The sequence below is a fragment of the Podarcis cretensis genome (assembly GCF_951804945.1).
Source record: "Podarcis cretensis genome assembly, chromosome: 12".
Classification (NCBI taxonomy): Eukaryota; Metazoa; Chordata; class Lepidosauria; order Squamata; family Lacertidae; genus Podarcis; species Podarcis cretensis.
Window position 1 is genome coordinate 54,704,670 of NC_137181.1, and position 18,308 is coordinate 54,722,977.

At 43.0% G+C, this 18,308-nt stretch overlaps 1 protein-coding gene across 1 annotated transcript in view; it reads left to right on the forward strand.

Annotated features, from left to right (window-relative positions):
* The window catches only part of ITGA9 (integrin subunit alpha 9), a 234,436-nt gene that overhangs the window by 52,999 nt on the left and 163,129 nt on the right, over nt 1–18,308 (forward strand). Inside the window, exons 11-13 of the mRNA XM_079947527.1 lie at nt 1,427–1,521; nt 6,184–6,274; nt 8,959–9,004. Coding sequence (XP_079803653.1) covers nt 1,427–1,521; nt 6,184–6,274; nt 8,959–9,004 — 232 coding nt within the window. The remainder of the gene's footprint in view (nt 1–1,426; nt 1,522–6,183; nt 6,275–8,958; nt 9,005–18,308) is intronic.

The following is an 18,308-nucleotide window of genomic DNA, read 5'->3' on the forward strand; positions in this document are numbered from 1 at the left end:
CATCTTTCCGCAGGGCCTGCAAGACAGAGCTGTTCCACCAGGCCGTTGGTCAGGGCGCAGCCTGACTCCCTCCTTTGGCAATCTTTACAAAACTTTAGTTTATGGTTGCCATCAATTTTGATTTTAATTAATTTTTATAATGTTTTTATAATGTTGCACTGTTTTAGTGTTGTTAGCCGCCCTGAGCCCGGCTTCGGCTGGGGAGGGCGGGATATAAATAAAATTTATTATTATTATTATTATTAATATTATTATATTTTAGGGTGCCATTGTATCTGTGGGACAAATTTATTCCAACAGGAAAGCACTTTCCCTCTGTGTTATCCTCACTGCCAATGAAATGGCGAGTAAACTACATTTGTTTCACAATGGATTTTCCATACTGTGTCGCTGAAGGTTACTTCTTGTTGTTCAGAGTGTTGCTGAAGTTATTGACAGAGCAAACTATTTCTCTTCAAAAGAATACCTACAAATCAGCCTTAATAAACAAAGGGCACTTGCTGTTGGAAAGAAAGGTCACTTGTCAACATTTTTATACTCCCAGTTACAGTAACACACCAGAATGAAAACAGTCTAGAAAAATAACACCGAGCTTCACAAAATCCAGTTCAAATTTGCCCTTGCTGGTTTTAAGTTGGTTTCTGCTATTAATTAACTAAAACTAGTTGATTTATCTGTGGACTAAAGGTTGCAGCTCTAATTATAAGCAAATTTGGAAAGTGTTGATGTTCCAGCATTATTATTATTGTCGTTAATTTAATTTATCAGCTTCCCTTCATCCCGAGGTCTCTGGGTGGGTTACAAAAATTTAAAATTTGACATTAAAAACAATTTGAAGCAATTTACAACTTACTTAAAACAGCAGTGCCGTAATTCATCTGGATATAATGTCATATTGGGCGGGCCTTGGGCTAGACACATTCCCTGCCACCCATCTTTGTTGCTTTCTTTCAAACTCCTCTCAGTGCTTTAGAGCTGAGCAACCCACCCCAACTTGCATCATATCAAGGCTTTAGAAAGCTGACATTATGGGTGGATTTTTCAATGGATCTGCCATGGCTTCATGGTGGCTGGCTTGTGTTCTGTGTGCCAATGGTGGCTTCATGTACAATGCCAGATCTCTCCCTTGAGATACATAAAGCATGTAAAGGCTTGCCCTGATTCCCCTTGCGCATGGCTGGTATTATTTGTGGAACCCAAACAGATGTTTCTTATTAGAAGCAATGTAAATATGCATTTTGAGGGTTTTATTTTAAAATCAGCTCATTAAACGGGGCAACTTTTTTCTTATAAGCCAGACAGCTGCTGATTGAGTGGCTTTCATCTTTATGATGAAGATGGTTTGTTGTGGCAAGAGTCTTAAAAAAAAAAAAAAGATTGAAAGGGGCTCTTTCCCATTTCCACTGTCTCACATTGTCTTGCCTAGATGTTGCCATTGGTGCTCCTAAAGAAGATGACTACGTTGGATCAGTCTATATCTACCATGGATCCATGGGGGGCATCATACCTCAATATTCTATGGTAAGTGTTGGGCAAGTGACGCTATAGGTTATGTAGAAACGTGGCAGGATATATAAGGGGAGTTGGGGCAGATATAAATGCCACTGGATGTTGTTGTTGTTGGTGTTTAGTCGTTCAGTCGTGTCCAACTCTTCGTGACCCCATGGACCAGAGCACACCAGGCACTCCTGTCTTCCACTGCCTCCCACAGTTTGGTCAAACTCATGTTCGTAGCTTCAAGAAAACTGTCCAACCATCTTGTCCTCCATCGTCCCCTTCTCCTTGCGCCCTCCATCTTTCCCAACATCAGGGTCTTTTCCAGGGAGTCTTCTCTTCTCATGAGGTAGCCAAAGTATTGGAGCCTCAGCTTCAGGATCTGTCCTTCCAGTGAGCACTCAGGGCTGATTTCCTTCAGAAAGGGTAGGTTTGATCTTCTTGCAGTCCATGGGACTCTCAGGAGTGTCCTCCAGCACCATAATTCAAAAGCATCAATTCTTTGGTGATCAGCCACTGGATAGACAACAACTATATAATGTGGGGCTGTAATACATTGCGGGGAATGAGTCTATGTCAATGGTTTAGGTTCAGGGCCTGTATCCAGCACAAATTTCAGTTGGCTTGAAACTAGTTAATGTAATGGGTCCCCGTCCCCGCCAATGTTCCTTGGTAGTGTTTTGTTTTGGTGACAAGGATGCCTTGTTAGAGCTCTCTGGGCCCTTTGATGAATTATATTTCCCTCTTCCTTGGTTGTTAGCCAGGGCAATTGTGCAGGTTTTAAATTCATTAAGGTTACAGATGTAGACGTGCTGTTAGAAAAGCTTTTTCAGGGATCAGGAGGACACCTTTGGGTTTTGCTGCCTAAACAGCAGAACAAAATTAGGAAGGATGTTTCCCCGTAGAGTGTTTGTGGGACTGTATTCCAAAAATAAATAAATATATAAATGCTTCTTCAAATGCACCTAATTTGCAAGCTGCTTAACATCAGGCTTTTTCTAATATTCTTAATAAAATTGTGTTGTTGTTTTTTTAAAATAAAAACAAACAAGCACCAGGCACCTTCTATGGACTTCAGTGAAGTGAATCAGTGGGGAATTAATAATGTACTGTGTAAAGTTGTTGGGCTTTTTTTAGGAGAACCAAAACTGAGCTTTTTTTTAGGAGAACCAAAGTTGTTGAGCTTCTTTGGAGGGAGCCAGTGATCTACCACAGATGTCCAGTGATCAACCCAGTGATCACGATCTATCTGTTGGACGTGCCTGGTGTACAGTATTTCAAATATTTTGTCAGTCCTACCTCCTGCAATAATTTCGGACACTTTAGTACAAATACATCAGTAGATCGCAGACTGAACTTTTTGTTCTAGTCTGGATAGTGGCAAGTTTTTGCTTTTTCAAAGACAAAAAGAAATCAGGCTTGTTTTTCAACTTTCAGCTGTTTTAAAGTTCTGGTCTAAATATTTTGTTTTGTTGCTGGGCGGGAGCTCGTACAGGATGCTAAGTCAGAGTTTCAGTGGTTGCATTTGAGATGCTTAGAGCAGGCTGTGAGTGATTAGTTCTGCTGTTTGCTGACTTTTTTAAAGTACGCATTAACTTTTTAATAAAGAAAATGCAAACGAAATCCTTTTTATGATAATTTTTATAAGTGATAAATTGTGGCATGTGAACGACTCTTCTCTGCACAGTGAAAAGATGGGAGATTACCGAACAGACTGAAATGCAAAATGGCATTTCAGTTGAGGATGTCCAGATTTGGACAGATATTTCTTAATTTTTACATATTTGAGGTAATATAGGCATTTCAGAAGGAGACAGCTTAATCATAGAAAACAGTGCAGTTGACTGCTGTCTCTGACCAGATTAGTCTTCAGCTTTTGTGATCATCTTCAGGGTGTGCGCTTGCCAGCTAGTTTCCATTACTTTTCCTTGTGTTCAGTCTCTTTCTCTCTCTCTGCCATGTTTTAGTGCTGTGCCTTGTCCTCAAGGAAGAGGGCTGAAGGTCATTTGGCTACAAATCCATCAAGCTGTTTCATATGTTTAATTTGTAGTGTCTGTCTACCTGGCCTCTATTTGAACCAGTAACCTTGGGGTGAAAGGCTTTGTGTCCCATTACTGGAACTTTGAACCATCCAGATGCTGTGTATTAAAAAACATCCACACACATATACAATCTTTGTTAGAAGAAAGGATCATTTGTTTACAGTGAGATACTCCTACCCCTCCCATTTCATTTTGAATGCCTGATTTTTACCTCTGCTGCAGCGAGATTTGGATCCAGATGAAGCACTTTTAATTGGTTTGCAGATAAATGTGTGTGCTAGATAAATATTATCAGGCTAGGTTTCAGGGCCTTTGGTTCTGTCTGCAGCTCTCAAAGCTGTGTAGCATTAGACTGCAATCTTTATACCCTAATAGCCTGCAGATGTCTGTGGGATATGCGTAGCCCTGGTTTGCCACCCTAACAGGGACCCCCCGCAAAAACCTAGCCACATTCTCTTGTGTAAATGTAATTTGAGGAGTTCAGCTGCTTTCAGTTGCTTTAGTGTTATCAAGTCCAAGAGTGGGAAAGTTTTCTTCATTGCTTTTTTAAGAGAAGAAGTTTTAGAGTGCTTTCCTTTCCTTTAAGCTTGAGATATTCGTTCTTTTCTATTAATTTCTCAGCTGACAGTTGGTCAGTATTACCACCCATTGTATTTCTTTTTCTAATCCATGTCCACCCGGGAGCTTTGCATCAAGGCAGATTGATGCTTTAGCACTAAACTGAGAGTGCAGGACAATAATTGCACCCTCTTCTCCAAAACTGAGGTGTCGTGTTCAGTGCAGTATTTACAATGTTTTTCTGCATGGTCCGTGCTAAGGGCTCTATGAACCCATCCATCTGTTAAATGGGCTATCAGAGGGTCAGTTGACAACTGCCTTATGGGTAATAATAATAATAATTTATTATTTGTACCCCGCCCATCTGGCTGGGTTTCCCCAGTCACTCTGGGCGGCTTCCACAGAGACCAAAAATACACTAAAATGTCACACATTAAAAACTTCCCTAAACAGGGCTGCCTTAAGATATCTTCTGAATGTCAGGTAGTTGTTTATCTCTTTGACATCTGGTGGGAGGGCGTTCCAAAGGGCGGGCGCCACTACCGAGAAGGCCCTCTGCCTGGTTCCCTGTAGCTTTGCTTCTTGCAATGAGGGAACCGCCAGAAGGCCCTCGGCGCTGGACCTCAGCGTCTGGGCAGAACGATGGGGGTGGAGACGCTCCTTCAGGTATACTGGGCTGAGGCCATTTAGGGCTTTAAAGGTCAGCACCAGCACTTTGAATTGTGCTCGGAAACATACTGGGAGCCAATGTAGGTCTTTCAAGACCGGTGTTATGCGGTCTCAGCGGCCGCCCCCAGTCACCAGTCTAGCTGCCGCATTCTGGATTAGTTGTAGTTTCCGGGTCACCTTCAAAGTTAGCCCCACGTAGAGCGCATTTCAGTAGTCCAAGCGGGAGATAACTAGAGCATGCACCACTCTGGCGAGACAGTCTGTATTGGACCAATAGTGCTGTTAGGGATTGGGGACCTTGCTCTGAGTTGAAATCTTTTTTATTTTATTTTATTTTTTTTATAATAATATTTATTCAGAGTTTTAAGAGTTACAAAAAGAAAAAAGAACAATACAAAACACAAAAAGGAAAATACAACAACAACTGAAAAAACAAAACAGATAAAAAAGAAAAATACATTCACTTAAAAAAAAATAAAAAGAACTGATTAAACCTTTACATAACTTTCTTCCTTTACTTGTTTCCTTGACCTCCTCTCACCTCCCAATTTTGTATTCCAATTTAAATCGTTATTTCAGCAAATCCTTCCAACCTTATTTTCATTTAAGTAATTTAATCTAATATATTGTAATTTAACGTCTTCTCTTTTGTCAATTTCATCAACTCATTTTTACTTAGTCCTTTATGTCATTTCTACCAAAACCACCTAATTTTCTTTTTCCAACATCTTTCTAACAATCCTTAATTTTACAATATTTTTGAAGATATACTTTAAATTTTTTCCAATCTTCTTCCACCGACTCTTCTCCTTGGTCCCGGATTCTGCCAGTCATCTCAGCCAATTCCATATAGTCCATCACTTTCGTCTGCCATTCTTCTCGGGTGGGTAATTCTTGTGTCTTCGCTCTGAGTTGAAATCTTATTAAGAGATCTCACAAATCATACACTCAAAGCAGGAATCAATATTACTCTGTTGAAACTGACTGAGAGAGTCACTAGTAGAATCACACATTATACTTTTGGGGGGCAGATAGTGGTGAATTCTCACACAGGTGGTTCAGAAGAATGAACAATGCTCTAAGGAGTATATGGATAGAGCCTCTTCTTCTTGCAAATAACCCAGTGTCATTGCTTGCATGTTGCCTCAAACAGAATAGCCTTGAACAGAGGAGGTGTAATGTCGGTGAATTAGATCCAGTGAGTGATAATTAAAAAGAGCTGGAAAACCTTGCATGTCCCTTTTTATTTTGTTTCCCTCTGTTAACAGTGAGACCTGAATGGATGTGTGCTTCCCAGCTCATGCATTCCAATTCCATGAGAACTATTGAGACTTGCCATTGAATCCAATGGATTGTAAGCAACTTCGGTGCTATGTTTTTCTTGGTTCCACTGATTCCAGTTCTGTGTTGTCTATTGCAGAGGATACCTGGGAGGAGAGTAAGCCCAATGTTACAGATGTTTGGCCAGTCCATTTCTGGAGGAGTTGACATGGATGGAAATGGCTATCCAGGTAGGTTTGTAATACTGGTAAAGAAGAAGAATACAAACAGATGAAATGGAATGGAAGAATGGATAATACGAATGAAAAGATCATAGAAATAGAAGAAAATGAAGGGGAGAATGTACATATCACTAACTAAGCCTAACTTACCTCACAGGATTGTTGTGCTATAATATGGATGTATACCATCTTGAGTAGCTTGGAGGAAAGTTGGGAAATAAAAGGAAAAAGGAAGGAAGGACCAATTTTGTATATACACCCAATTCTCTTTAGTTTCCTTCTTTTTAAAAAAATATACACATGTTTCAGAGTATTTATTTACCGGTATTTGTAGTTGGACTGAATTATTTCCTTTGGAACAGATCTGAGCAGCAGTAAATAATCCTTTCCCCTGATCACACAACCTTTTAGAAAGAGGATGATAAATCTCAACTAATGTGAAGTTAAAAAGACCAACGACTATGGGACTTCCGGGTTAGCGCCATCGTTTAATGGCGGATTCCCGCCGAGCTCCGGAGGGAATCGGCTCCTCAGGATCGGGTCTTGCCCGCGGCGGCGACGCGGGGACCCTCAAAAATCACAGGCGCGGATGCCTGTGAACCTGGTGACTCGGCGGGCACCATTTGCGCCCCCCCAAACCGCAAAGGAGCCTTTTTAAAGGCTTCTGAACGGAGACGGGGTGCTGTGAGTCCACTGCTCCTTCTGCGGAGCGAAGCCGCAAGCCATTGACGGAGAGCGCTGACTTTTTCCTTGGATCAATTGGACTTTAAACTAAAAACCCGTGAGTAACATGGAATTTGGAATTTAAAGGAAAAATTAACTTTGAATCAGGAACGAGCGGGGAAGGGTTGAAAAGGAAGTCCGCCCCCCCTCTATGTAGATAATTTTAAAGCAAAGAACTTATTACCTAAGGTCGAGAGGATCTTCTTCTTTTTTATTAAATGATTTCAACCCTCATGGTTTGACACTATAAGAAATTTTACCGGAGGATATAAGACTAAAGTGTGGGAGCTCAAGTTTTCACCCCCCTGGACCCGGGAGTGTCCCGCAAGAGAGCCTGCTGATAAATCACTGAGGACTTTGACAGCTGTCAAATTGGCTGTCAGAGGGAAAAAGAGAACTTTGTTTCTGTTGTTTCTGCTGGTTATTTTTGTTATAATTTGTTGCGAACAAGGAAGAACTGATACAAATAAATTGGCTTTTGGACTGGAGCTGAAAAATACTAACAAACTAAAATCCCCCTAGAGGGGGTTTTGGACATTACAACAATGGCTGGAGAAGGGAAAATCCAGACTGAACTGGAAAGAACATTTGTTCTCTTGGGAAAATTACAAGGGGAAATTCGTGTTTTGGCTACAAGTGTCACAACTCTGGCCTCAACAGTAAACAATGCTGGTGGAGCTGATAAGGATTTGAAGCAGGAAGCTCATATATTTGAACATTTAGGCAAACTTGAATGTTATGAGAATATGGAAGAGGAGATATGTGCTGTTTTTGGAGCCAAGGAAGGTAGACTTGTAACTTCCCAGATGTTAAAGGAAAGCTGTTATGAGAGCTGCAATTGGTGGCCTGACATGAAGGCAACAAAGGAGAATGACAATTTGATGTGGAAAGCCTGGCCTGAATTGGTGAGCCTGAAACTAAGAGATCCCCTTTTGTGGAGATCTGAAGACCGAAGGATTACAAACTTGATCTTGGGGACATTTGGACTTGATAGGAGTATGTTGGGGTACCCTAGAGGTTTTAAGTATGGAGGGCTGGCTGGGAAGAATATGGACCCTGTTGGGCCAAAGCCTTTTCGAAATCTGGGGTTTAACATTAAGGACTATCAAAAAGGCCGGCAGAGAGGGGTTGAAAGAGATTTAAAAGCCTCGGACGTGAGATCTCCAGGCTAGACAAGATATTGAACTGATGAACATTTTTTGGGGACTGAAACCGGGAAAGGGGTGGGTGGGGTCTGGGAATCCAAAGGGTATATAAATATAACTTGCTTTATTTTTACTATGTTCTGTTATTTGTTTGGAATTGGGGAAAGCCATGGAAGGGATATTTTGGTCGACTTTAGGAAAAGTGTAATGAGCAATGTTGTTTAAGTATTTGATGTTTAATTTTGAATATAAGGATTTGTTGAATTAAAAATTTAAATTGGAATACAAGAAGGGGAGTGAGAGGAGGTCTGAGAAACAAGTTAATGGAAATAAGTATTCAAAATTGTATCTGTTTTAATTTTGTGTATTTTGTGTATTTTGTATTTTTGCTGTTTTTTCTTTTTTTTGTTTTTTAAACTAATTTTTGGAAAATTCAATAAATATTTTTTTTTTTTAAAAAAAGACCAACGACTATGGTACCTTCACAAACCATGAAATTGGTCTCAGATTATCCAAAGGGCAACTGCCAATGACCAGTTTTGAGGAAAAAGCAGTAGATAACTGCAAGTTGATAATTGGATGATGGTCAGGGAACTCTGCTTGCTGTGGTGAACCTGGGTACCTTCATTATGTCTGTTTCTTTTGGACATGTGGACCAAGCTGAGATGCATGTTATGGTATGCAAGATATTCATGGTAGAATACATTAACTGGGAATATTACATTGCAAGAGGGGAGAGATTTGTTTTTAACAACTATAGTATGTTTTGGATGTGGATGCTGTGCACCTGTGCAAATTTCTCTGAATGTTTTCTCTTATTTTCAGATGTGACGATAGGAGCCTTTATGTCAAACAATGTGATTCTTCTAAGGTGAGATCAATTTACCACTTTCCCTTTAATAAGGTTGATCTCTGTGCATCTTGCAGTTTCTTGCTGTTCCTCTTCTAAGTTATGTTGGGAAGAAATTGCCACCGAGTCTTGCATGTGCAACCATTTTTACTTTCGGGAAATTGGCTATAAAGAGTATTTATACCTATTAGCAAAACAGCCAAGCACTAATAGCAGCAACTGCAGGTTAATATTTCTACAGTATGCTCAAGTGTTTGTACGCGAACAACACTACAGTGGTGCCTCGCAAGACGAAAAGAATCCGTTCAGCGAGTCTCTTTGTCTTGCGGTTTTTTCGTCTTGCGAAGCAAGCCCATTAGCGGCTTAGCAGATTAGCGCTATTAGCGGCTTAGGGGCTTAGCGGATCAGCTGATAAGCGGCTAAGCGGCTTAGAGGATCAGCTGATAAGCGGCTTAGCGGATCAGCTGTTAAGCAGCTTAGCGGATCAGCTGTTAAGCGGCTTAGCGGATCAGCTGTTAAGCGGCTTAGCGGATCAGCTGATAAGCGGCTTAGCGGATCAGCTGATAAGCGGCTTAGCGGATCAGCTGATAAGCGGCTTAGCGGCTTAGAAAAAGGGGGGAGGAAGGAAAAAAACCCTGCAGGAACTCGCAAGACATTTTCGTCTTGCGAAGCAAGCCCATAGGAAATTCGTTTTGCGAAGCACCTCCAAAACGGAAAACCCTTTTGTCTATCGGGTTTTCCGTCTTGCGAGGCATTCGTCTTGCGGGGCACCACTGTATATGCACAGCAGCTACAAATGGTGTCAAACTTTTCTTAGCATTGGCTCTTGTAAGGGATTCTTTTCATGATCACTCTGGTTGAAGCAGTGCTATACTGTTGAGCATTCGATCATATATGCTACATTGCTATATTTCACAAACGATCATAACTCCCCTTGTTTACACCTCTGGCCGACAGAGAAAGAGTGCTGCTAATGCTCTTTTGTTGATTTGTTTAAGCTCTCAGAGCACCACAGTATTGATTTATTTGAGCTCCTAAAGAGCATTGTAGAATGAATGAATGATAGTCAGAATTGTAGGTGTTCACTTAGAAGCAGTAAAGTCAGCAGTTGTCAATAAATAGTGGCAAAGTGTGGAAGGAGCATAGCAGGTTCTTCTTTGGCGATCACTTGTAGCTGAGTAAGATTGTCTTCCATAAACACAGTTTTAACAATGAGTCCGTAAGTGACTGTGGAGGCCAATTCTGGATCCACACATCCTTCCACAGTGGGGACATTGGTTTCTGGGAGGGAGTTGATGACGGTGGATTTGCCAAGCGTGCCTTCCTCTTAGCATGTTTCTCTCTTGTGTCCTGAGTTCGAGTGTCTTCAAAGCCCATGACACCTTTGGTAAAGGCTGTTCTCCAACTGGAGCGCTCGCAGGCCAATGTTTCCCAATTGTTGGTGTTTATACTGCATTTTTTAAGATTTGCCTTGAGACAGAGCAACCTGTACACTCAGTACTTCCTCTCTTTATATTGCTACAGGAGATGCATGTGCAACTGTTTGGGCAATCGTATGATATTGTTTAGTTAAATTGCTAGTTTGTGACTGCAAAATTAGGGAAGATAGCAATGGTGTTTTGTTTTGTGACTGTGATCTGCTGAAAAGGCTTGAGAGAGAGAGAGGTGGTGTGTAGATGAACTGATTAGAGGAAACAGCTGGAGTAACATGCCCATGAAATGAACAAAGAAGTCTGATAATAAATGGTGGAAAAATGAGAAGCTCTGGGTTTTCCTTTTGCTGTTTTATAGGGCCGCTCATTAGTGTATCAGCACCAATCAGAAGGCAACTTAGAACAAACGCAATTATGGGCATCCTTCGTTCAATTAGGCACCCCTTTGTACTTGTTTTACGGTTTCCCATTTTTTGGATACCTTTTTATTGCAAACAGATGTCATGTTTTTGGAGGCACGTAGAAATGGTTTCTGCTATATAGCTGCGCCATGAACAATATTTCAAGGCAGTTCCCCATTTCCTCTCCTTGCCTAGCCACAATAGCTAAAATTGAACCTCCATATTCAGAGATGGATACCTCTGTTTCGGCAGATGCTGGAGAAAAGAAACAAGGAGTGGCTGCCTCCACCATGCTCTTCTTGTGTGCTTCCCACGAGAAGCATCACTGGCTAACAACTGCATTTTCCAAAGTGCTGGAAAAGGGCCTTTTACACCTGAATTGTTGCTCTGCTCCACCACATTCCTCCTCCAGCTAATTCCTTTCACGGCCATGGAGGTAGCTAAGAGTTGTTTCTCTCTCTTTCCCTCTCCCTCTCCTCCTTCTCCCTCTCCCTCTCCCCCCCCCTTTGGTATTATAGGGCATGGAGAGTGCCAGAATATTTTTCCAGTTGTGTGTTTCATTGTGTTGTGAGACAGACCTGTCTTTCTCTCTCAATGCCTTCTTGAGCAGAACCTGTGAAACTGCCTTGTACAAGCAGTTGGACCTTTGGCAGCTCTTGAGTGGCAGTGGCTCTCCACTCGGGTCTCCAGCATCACCTGCTACCCGATTCTGCCTCATCACTGCTCTTCTTTACCTGCCAGTCCATGTAGTAACGCAGATGATGAAGATGGTTCCAACAAGGGCAACTAGTTCCAACAAGGGCACAATTGGCTTCCCGTGTTGTGCTTGGGAGAGTACATTATGGGAAAGGACACTTGCCTTTCCTGGATATTTCCCAGATACAGTGGTTCCTTGTTTTATGAACTTAATCCGTTCCAGAAGTCCATTCTTAAACCAAAGCGTTCTTTTATATATATATATATACACATATACATATATACATATATATATATATATATATATTAGGATTTTTTTAAAAAGGTTACAGAAAAAAAGGAAAAAGTATAAGTAACAATCAAAAAAGGAAAAGAGAAAACAATACCTATAAAACAAACATCATCCAAAAACAGAAAAAAATGAAAAAACACAAAAAACAAAAAACAAATCAAACCTTTACATCACTTATTTTCATTAAACCAAAGCGTTCTTAAACCAAGGTGTGCTTTCCCATAGCAGCAGGGGACTCAATTTACAAATGGAACACACTCAACATGTTCTGCTTCCAAGGCAAAGTTCACAAACCAAAACACCTACTTCTGGGTTTGCAGCGTTCTTAATCCAAATTGTTCATAAACTAAGCTGTTCTCAAACCAAGGTACCACTGTACCAAGTTTGTGTTGCAACACAACATAAGCATTGCCACCTTGATGTGCCATGATAAGTTCATAAAACGCAAGCAGCATGGATCTCCATGTACTGCTGCTCTAGGAAAATCCAGAAGTAACAAAAACCTTAACTTTATAGGCATCCATGCTGCTGTATCCATTTCTCGGTCTCATACTGCATTTCTATGAAGGGCAGATCCAGTAGGCTTTGCAGGTTCCTGCATCAACCAGAATCCACGCACCACAACAGCCTCTGTTTATTTCTTTAGAGATCTGTGCATTACAAGTGACACATGTGGTGTGGCTGATGAGTTGCAGCTACCGGCAGTCAGGGAGTGTGCTGCATTTGCTGTTTGGATTAAGATTAGGGTAAAGTCGCAAGTCGGCCTCTGCCTCCTCCCCAGCCCACACTCCCCCCCCCAAAAAAGTTCTGTAAAGTTTCTTTGCCAAAAGCAGCACACATTCTGCCAAGTGATATTAAAAGCTTTTGGTGAAGCTGCTTTGATTTGGGGGGATTGATGGCGACTCTCAAAAGGTGCACATGCTCATTTATATCCAGCCAGCAGATGGCTGGTACAAACATCATTATTATTTTTATTATTTATTATTTATTATTTAGTATTTTTAGTATTTTTAGTATTTAGTATTTAGTATTTAGTATTTAGTATTTAGTATTCCAGATTGATGTGAGCAACTATCACCCTGGTAAACCATGGGCAGTTTATTGCGCTTAGTATATGGGTCAGTAGGGACGCGGGTGGCACTGTGGGTTAAACCACAGAGCCTAGGGCTTGCTGATCAGAAGGTCAGCGGTTTGAATCCCCGCGACAGGGTGAGCTCCCGTTGCTCGGTCCCTGCTCCTGCCAACCTAGCAGTTTGAAAGCACATCAAATTGCAAGTAGATAAATAGGTACTGCTCCGGTGGGAAGGTAAATGGCGTTTCTGTGTGCTGCTCTGGTTCACCACATGACCTGGAAGCTGTACTCCAGCTCCCTCGGCCAGTAAAGCGAGATGAGCGGAGCGCTGCAACCCCAGAGTTGTCTGCGACTGGGCCTAATGGTCAGGGATCCCTTTACCTTTACCTTTATATGGGTCAATAAGCAGCCTAAGAAAAATAATTGTTCCATTCCCTGTCTGCAGACAAAAGGGCACATCACAGAACCATACTGCATATGGTTTGGGGAGGGTTTTAGAGAATTCAATAAATTGCCCTAAATTGTGCACTTTATCATAATTGCACAGCAATAAGTTATGGCTGCATACCTTCTGAGGTTCTGGTGTTGTGGTATTACACTGTCTAGATGAAACGAACACTGGCTTGAGAGAACTAGCCCCTCTCATAATATTGTAGCAGGTGTCAAGCTGCTGACCAGTTACAATAATGGTTAGCATGCATCCAGCCAGGCAATAAGAAAGCCACAAGTGGAATCTGCAACAAAATGCTGCAGTGTATCCTTCCTCCTAAAAGGCGACTGGTGCCCATTTGGACTGGTAGGGCAGGAGACCCAACAGTTGGTGGAGCCAGAGCCAATGACAGGCAGAGCCACCTCTGACTTGTTTTAAGTAAGATGGCAGGCAGGCACGATCTGACTGAAGGCAGACAGGTTGGCCTTAATGCATGGGTTTGCAAACTAAGGCCTGCGGGCCGGATCAGGCCCAATCGCCTTCTGGATCCGGCCCACGGATGGTCCGGGAATCACTGCGTGGATCGCCAGCTAGCACATTCTTTCCCTCTCCCTCCCTCTCCCTCACACGGTGGCGGTGCCTCCTCCCTCCCTCCTCCTGGCTTCTCCTTGCCCTGCCTAGAGGAGGAAGGGGGCTGGGCTTTGTTGGTGCCAGCAGCAGCAGCAGCAGCAGCACTCGAGCGGCCGCCATTTAAAGCAGCCCCTCTCCAGATCCTTTTAGCACACTACTCATTGTCCCTCTCCCACTGCTGCCACCAGCCCCTGCCACTCACAAGACACAGGTAAGCAGCCAATGGGGCTCGTGGTGCTCTTGCATCATTTCCCCCAAGAAATATAGTCCGGCCCCCTACAAGGTTTGAGGGACAGTGGACCGGTCCCCTGCTGAAAAAGTTTGCTGACCCCCTGTCTTAATGGATCTGCCTCCCATGTTCAGAGTCCTGCCCGCCATTTCCAAGAAGGAGAGATAACTGGCCTTCTTTTCCAGCTGGCACTCAGCATTCCATAGTTACTGAGGATGCAACGGACAGTTTTTCACCATCTTAGGCATTTTTTAAAATACCAAACTGCCCTTTTGGAGCCCTCAAGGTTCCCACAAATATGCTAATCCCTTCCCCTTGCTTCATCGCGGCCACATTTTGGTTTTGATTCTGTGTTTACTATCGGAGGAACCAGTATTATGGCTCTTGGTTAAGAATAAGATTCTTCTGCAGGAACTTCAGGCTTGGAACAAGCACCTTGTGAAAATAGATAATTTTCTTTTCTAGAAATCTTTAAAGGCAAGGAAGGTATCTGAAGGCAACCCTGTTTAGGGAAGTTTTTAATGTTTGATGTTTTATCCTGCTTTTAATATTCTTTTGGGAGCCACCCAGAGTTGCTGGGGAAACCCAGCCAGATGGGTGGGGTGTTGTTGTTGTTGTTTAGTCGTTTAGTCATGTCCGACTCTTCGTGACCCCATGGACCAGAGAACACCAGGCACTCCTGTCCTCCACTGCCCCCCGCAGCTTGGTCAGACTCATGCTGGTAACCTCGAAAACACTATCCAACCATCTCGTCCTCTGTCGCCCCCTTCTCCTTGTGCCCTCCATCTTTCCCAACATCAGGATCTTCTCCAGGGAGTCTTCTCTTCTCATGAGGTGGCCAAAGTATTGGAGCCTCAGCTTCACGATATGTCCTTCCAGTGAGCACTCAGGGCTGATTTCCTTCAGAATGGAGAGGTTTGATCTTCTTGCAGTCAATAATAATAATAATAATAATAATAATAATAATTTATTAAAGTATGGGGCAACTCCTGCAGGAACTAATGTAATGCAGGCCACTTCTGCACTTGGGTGCAATAGGCAATAGTCCATTGTAATTTCCTGAAATGAGTCTAGAGCAAATATAGGGAACTTTTGGCCCTTCAGATGATACTGAACTACAACTCCCATCAGCTGCAGCAAGCATGGCCAATGGCTAGGGATGATGGCAGTTGCAGTCCAGCAGTTTCTGGAAGGTTGGATGTTTCCCATACACTTTCTGATTTCACAGATGGCTTTATCGGCATGCAGCAGATATGCTTGGATGGTATTTGTTTATTTATAAATTTTTCACCCTGCCCTTCATTGTAGGGTGTTGTCACAGTCTAATAAAGCAGTTCAAATACATTGTATGTAAAACCAATCAGCAAAACATTAGAACAATTTGGTGTGATAGTATAGAAAATAAAAAACAAAACAATTTCTGCCATTTTTATCTCTGGTCACTGGACTGAGGATGTTTTAGGGAAACATGAAGCTGTCACTCAGACTCTGAATTTGGGCAGTTCTTAATGCATGAATGGGCTCTTTGATCCCATAACCAATTCCCAGCGTCATGTGGCACAGAAAACCAGTGCAAGGCCATAAAAGCCATATGACTGAACTCTTTTTCAACTTGAAACAGTCCTGGCAACAAGTCAGGCCTGTGTTGCAGAAATGCAAAGCTTTTGGTCATAATTTGCAAGAGGGTAGCCAGGAGACAATCATACTTTGGTTCTCAAAGGAAGCCTGTAAGTCTAAGTTCATGATGCTAGGAATTAGCCACGCATATCTCTGTTGACAACCATGGGTGCATAATATGCTTGTGGCATCTTACAACTCAGTGGGAGATCAGCTAGGTTGATTCCCCTCCCCCTTTGCAGGTTCTTTCCCCCTTTCAGGAGGAAGGGGGGTTTTTCTGGGATCACGAAGGCAGAGCTACAGCCATTTCCTGAAGTGGCAGAACCTCTCCCCAAATCCCAAGTCAACTGCTTGTCCTCCAACAGGAAAGCAAGGCTCCCTTGGTGCTCTGAGAAAGAGCTGGGGGGTGTAATGAGGAGCTGGAGAGGAAAGGAAGGAACCAAAAGGCTTTTAAGCCCCATCGGGCAAAACAGCTGCCTGTTCTTCCCTCCTTCCCTTGCTGAGGCACTGTGTCATCTTGGGCTATTCTTTTAATGACTTCCTCAGATGTTAAAGACATCTCCTGGGAGGAGAGCAGCAGTGAGCCTCACTGAAGCCATTCCTTTTCACCACACCATAGAAGAACCTGTTATGTACTGAGTTGAATAGGATCCATAAGGCAACAGTCTGATTGGTCCTAGAACAATAGGATTCAGAATGCAGCAGTCTGATTGTTCCTAGAACAATAGGATCCAGAATGCAGCAGTCTGATTGGTCCACAGGAGCCACTCAGTCCAGCTCCAGGTGGAAGTGAATCCTCAACCTGATTGGCCTACAGGTGAATCCCGGAATTAGCCAATCACGTGGGGCCCATTGTGTAAATAATGTATATAAAGCAGACATTCTGGGGGAACTTCCATTCCTCCTCACTACTATGAGCTGAATAAAGAGGATGAAATCCACACTCGACTCCGAGTATATTTCAAACCTCTCCCTTTACACAACTTGGGCAAAGGATTCTCTGAACAGGGATGGGAAACCATTGTAAGCCCAAGGGATGCATTTCTGTTCTGAGGGCCACAGGCCAGTGCTAGGCAAAGGCCAGAGGCAAAAGTGAGCAGGGAAGTGGTAGGCTAGTTTCTACACACTATCTAGGCAAGTAAGAGCCATTACCAGAGTTCCACAGAAGCCCATTCTAGGAGTGTAGGAAGCAAGGCTACTGAAAGGTGTGGCCTGGGGGAAAGAGGTGTGACTGTGACCTGAGGAGAGTCCCAGGAGCCAGACAGAGAGTCCTGTCCCCCTCTGCATTTGGGCTCTACATCTGAGGCTCCTCACCCCTGCTATAGAATATACTACTTTCTGAATGAGCCATTACAGTGGTACCTTGGGTTAAGAACTTAATTTGTTCTGGAGGTCCGTTCTTAACCTGAAACTATTCTTAACCTGAGGTACCACTTTAGGTAATGGGGCCTCCTGCTGCCGCTGGTCCACCGCCGTGCGATTTCTGTTCTCATTCTGAGGTAAAGTTCTTAACCCAAGGTACTATTTCTGAAACCTGAAGCGTTTGTAACCCGAGATACCACTGTACAGATTAACCAATACAGTGGTACCTCGCTTCAGGTTACTCCGCTAACCCAGAAATATTACCTCGGGTTAAGAACTTTGCTTCAGGATGAAAACAGAAATCGCACCGCGGTAGCAACGGGAGGCCCCATTAGCTAAAGTGGTGCTTCAGGCTAAGAACAGTTTCAGGTTAAGAACAGACCTCTGGAACGAATTTAATACGTAACCAGAGGTACCACTGTACTTTCATGTCAACTCATCTTGCGTCAAGCTTTATAATTCAAGGGAGCATGTTCACACATTCACCTACAAGTAGTCAAGCGATGAGAGAAATTGACATACATGCATTGCGTCTACAAGTATTTTGAGGGGCTTTGAAAAAATAAGCATAAGAACATAAATAGAAGCCTGCTGGAACAGACCCGAAACCCATCTAGTCTGGTATTCTGTTCTCTTCCTGCCCAACCACATGCCCATGCCTGCAAGTGCTCTCCCTGCTTGTGTGTCCCAGTCGCTGGTATTCAGATGAATACAGAATTGCTTTTTTTGCAATTCTGTCCTAACCTGGAATTGGGGGGGGGGGGAATTACTGGACGTGTGTTCTTCAGGAAATGACTGTGTCCTGTTGTGGATGGCTAGGCCTCATGGGTGTTGAGTGAAGTTATCAGCAGATTGGCTGGAACCACGAGGAAGGAAAGGTGGTGGCAGCAGGTGGTGGCAGTCAGTCAGAGAGACTCAGGAGCAGGTGCTGGTTTTATTGGCAGCAGGGATCAGGCAGAGTCTGGGTCAAAGTTAGGTTAGGCAGATATTCTCCATTCCATTTGGTAAACCTTACACAGATCTTACACCACACACATATTACGTGTGCGTGTGCGTGTTTGTGTACACATGTATCTGACACACACACACACACACACACACACAGTTTCTATTTATTCCATTTATTTCCTCCCCTTTTTTCTGGCAATATACATCAGTCGGCA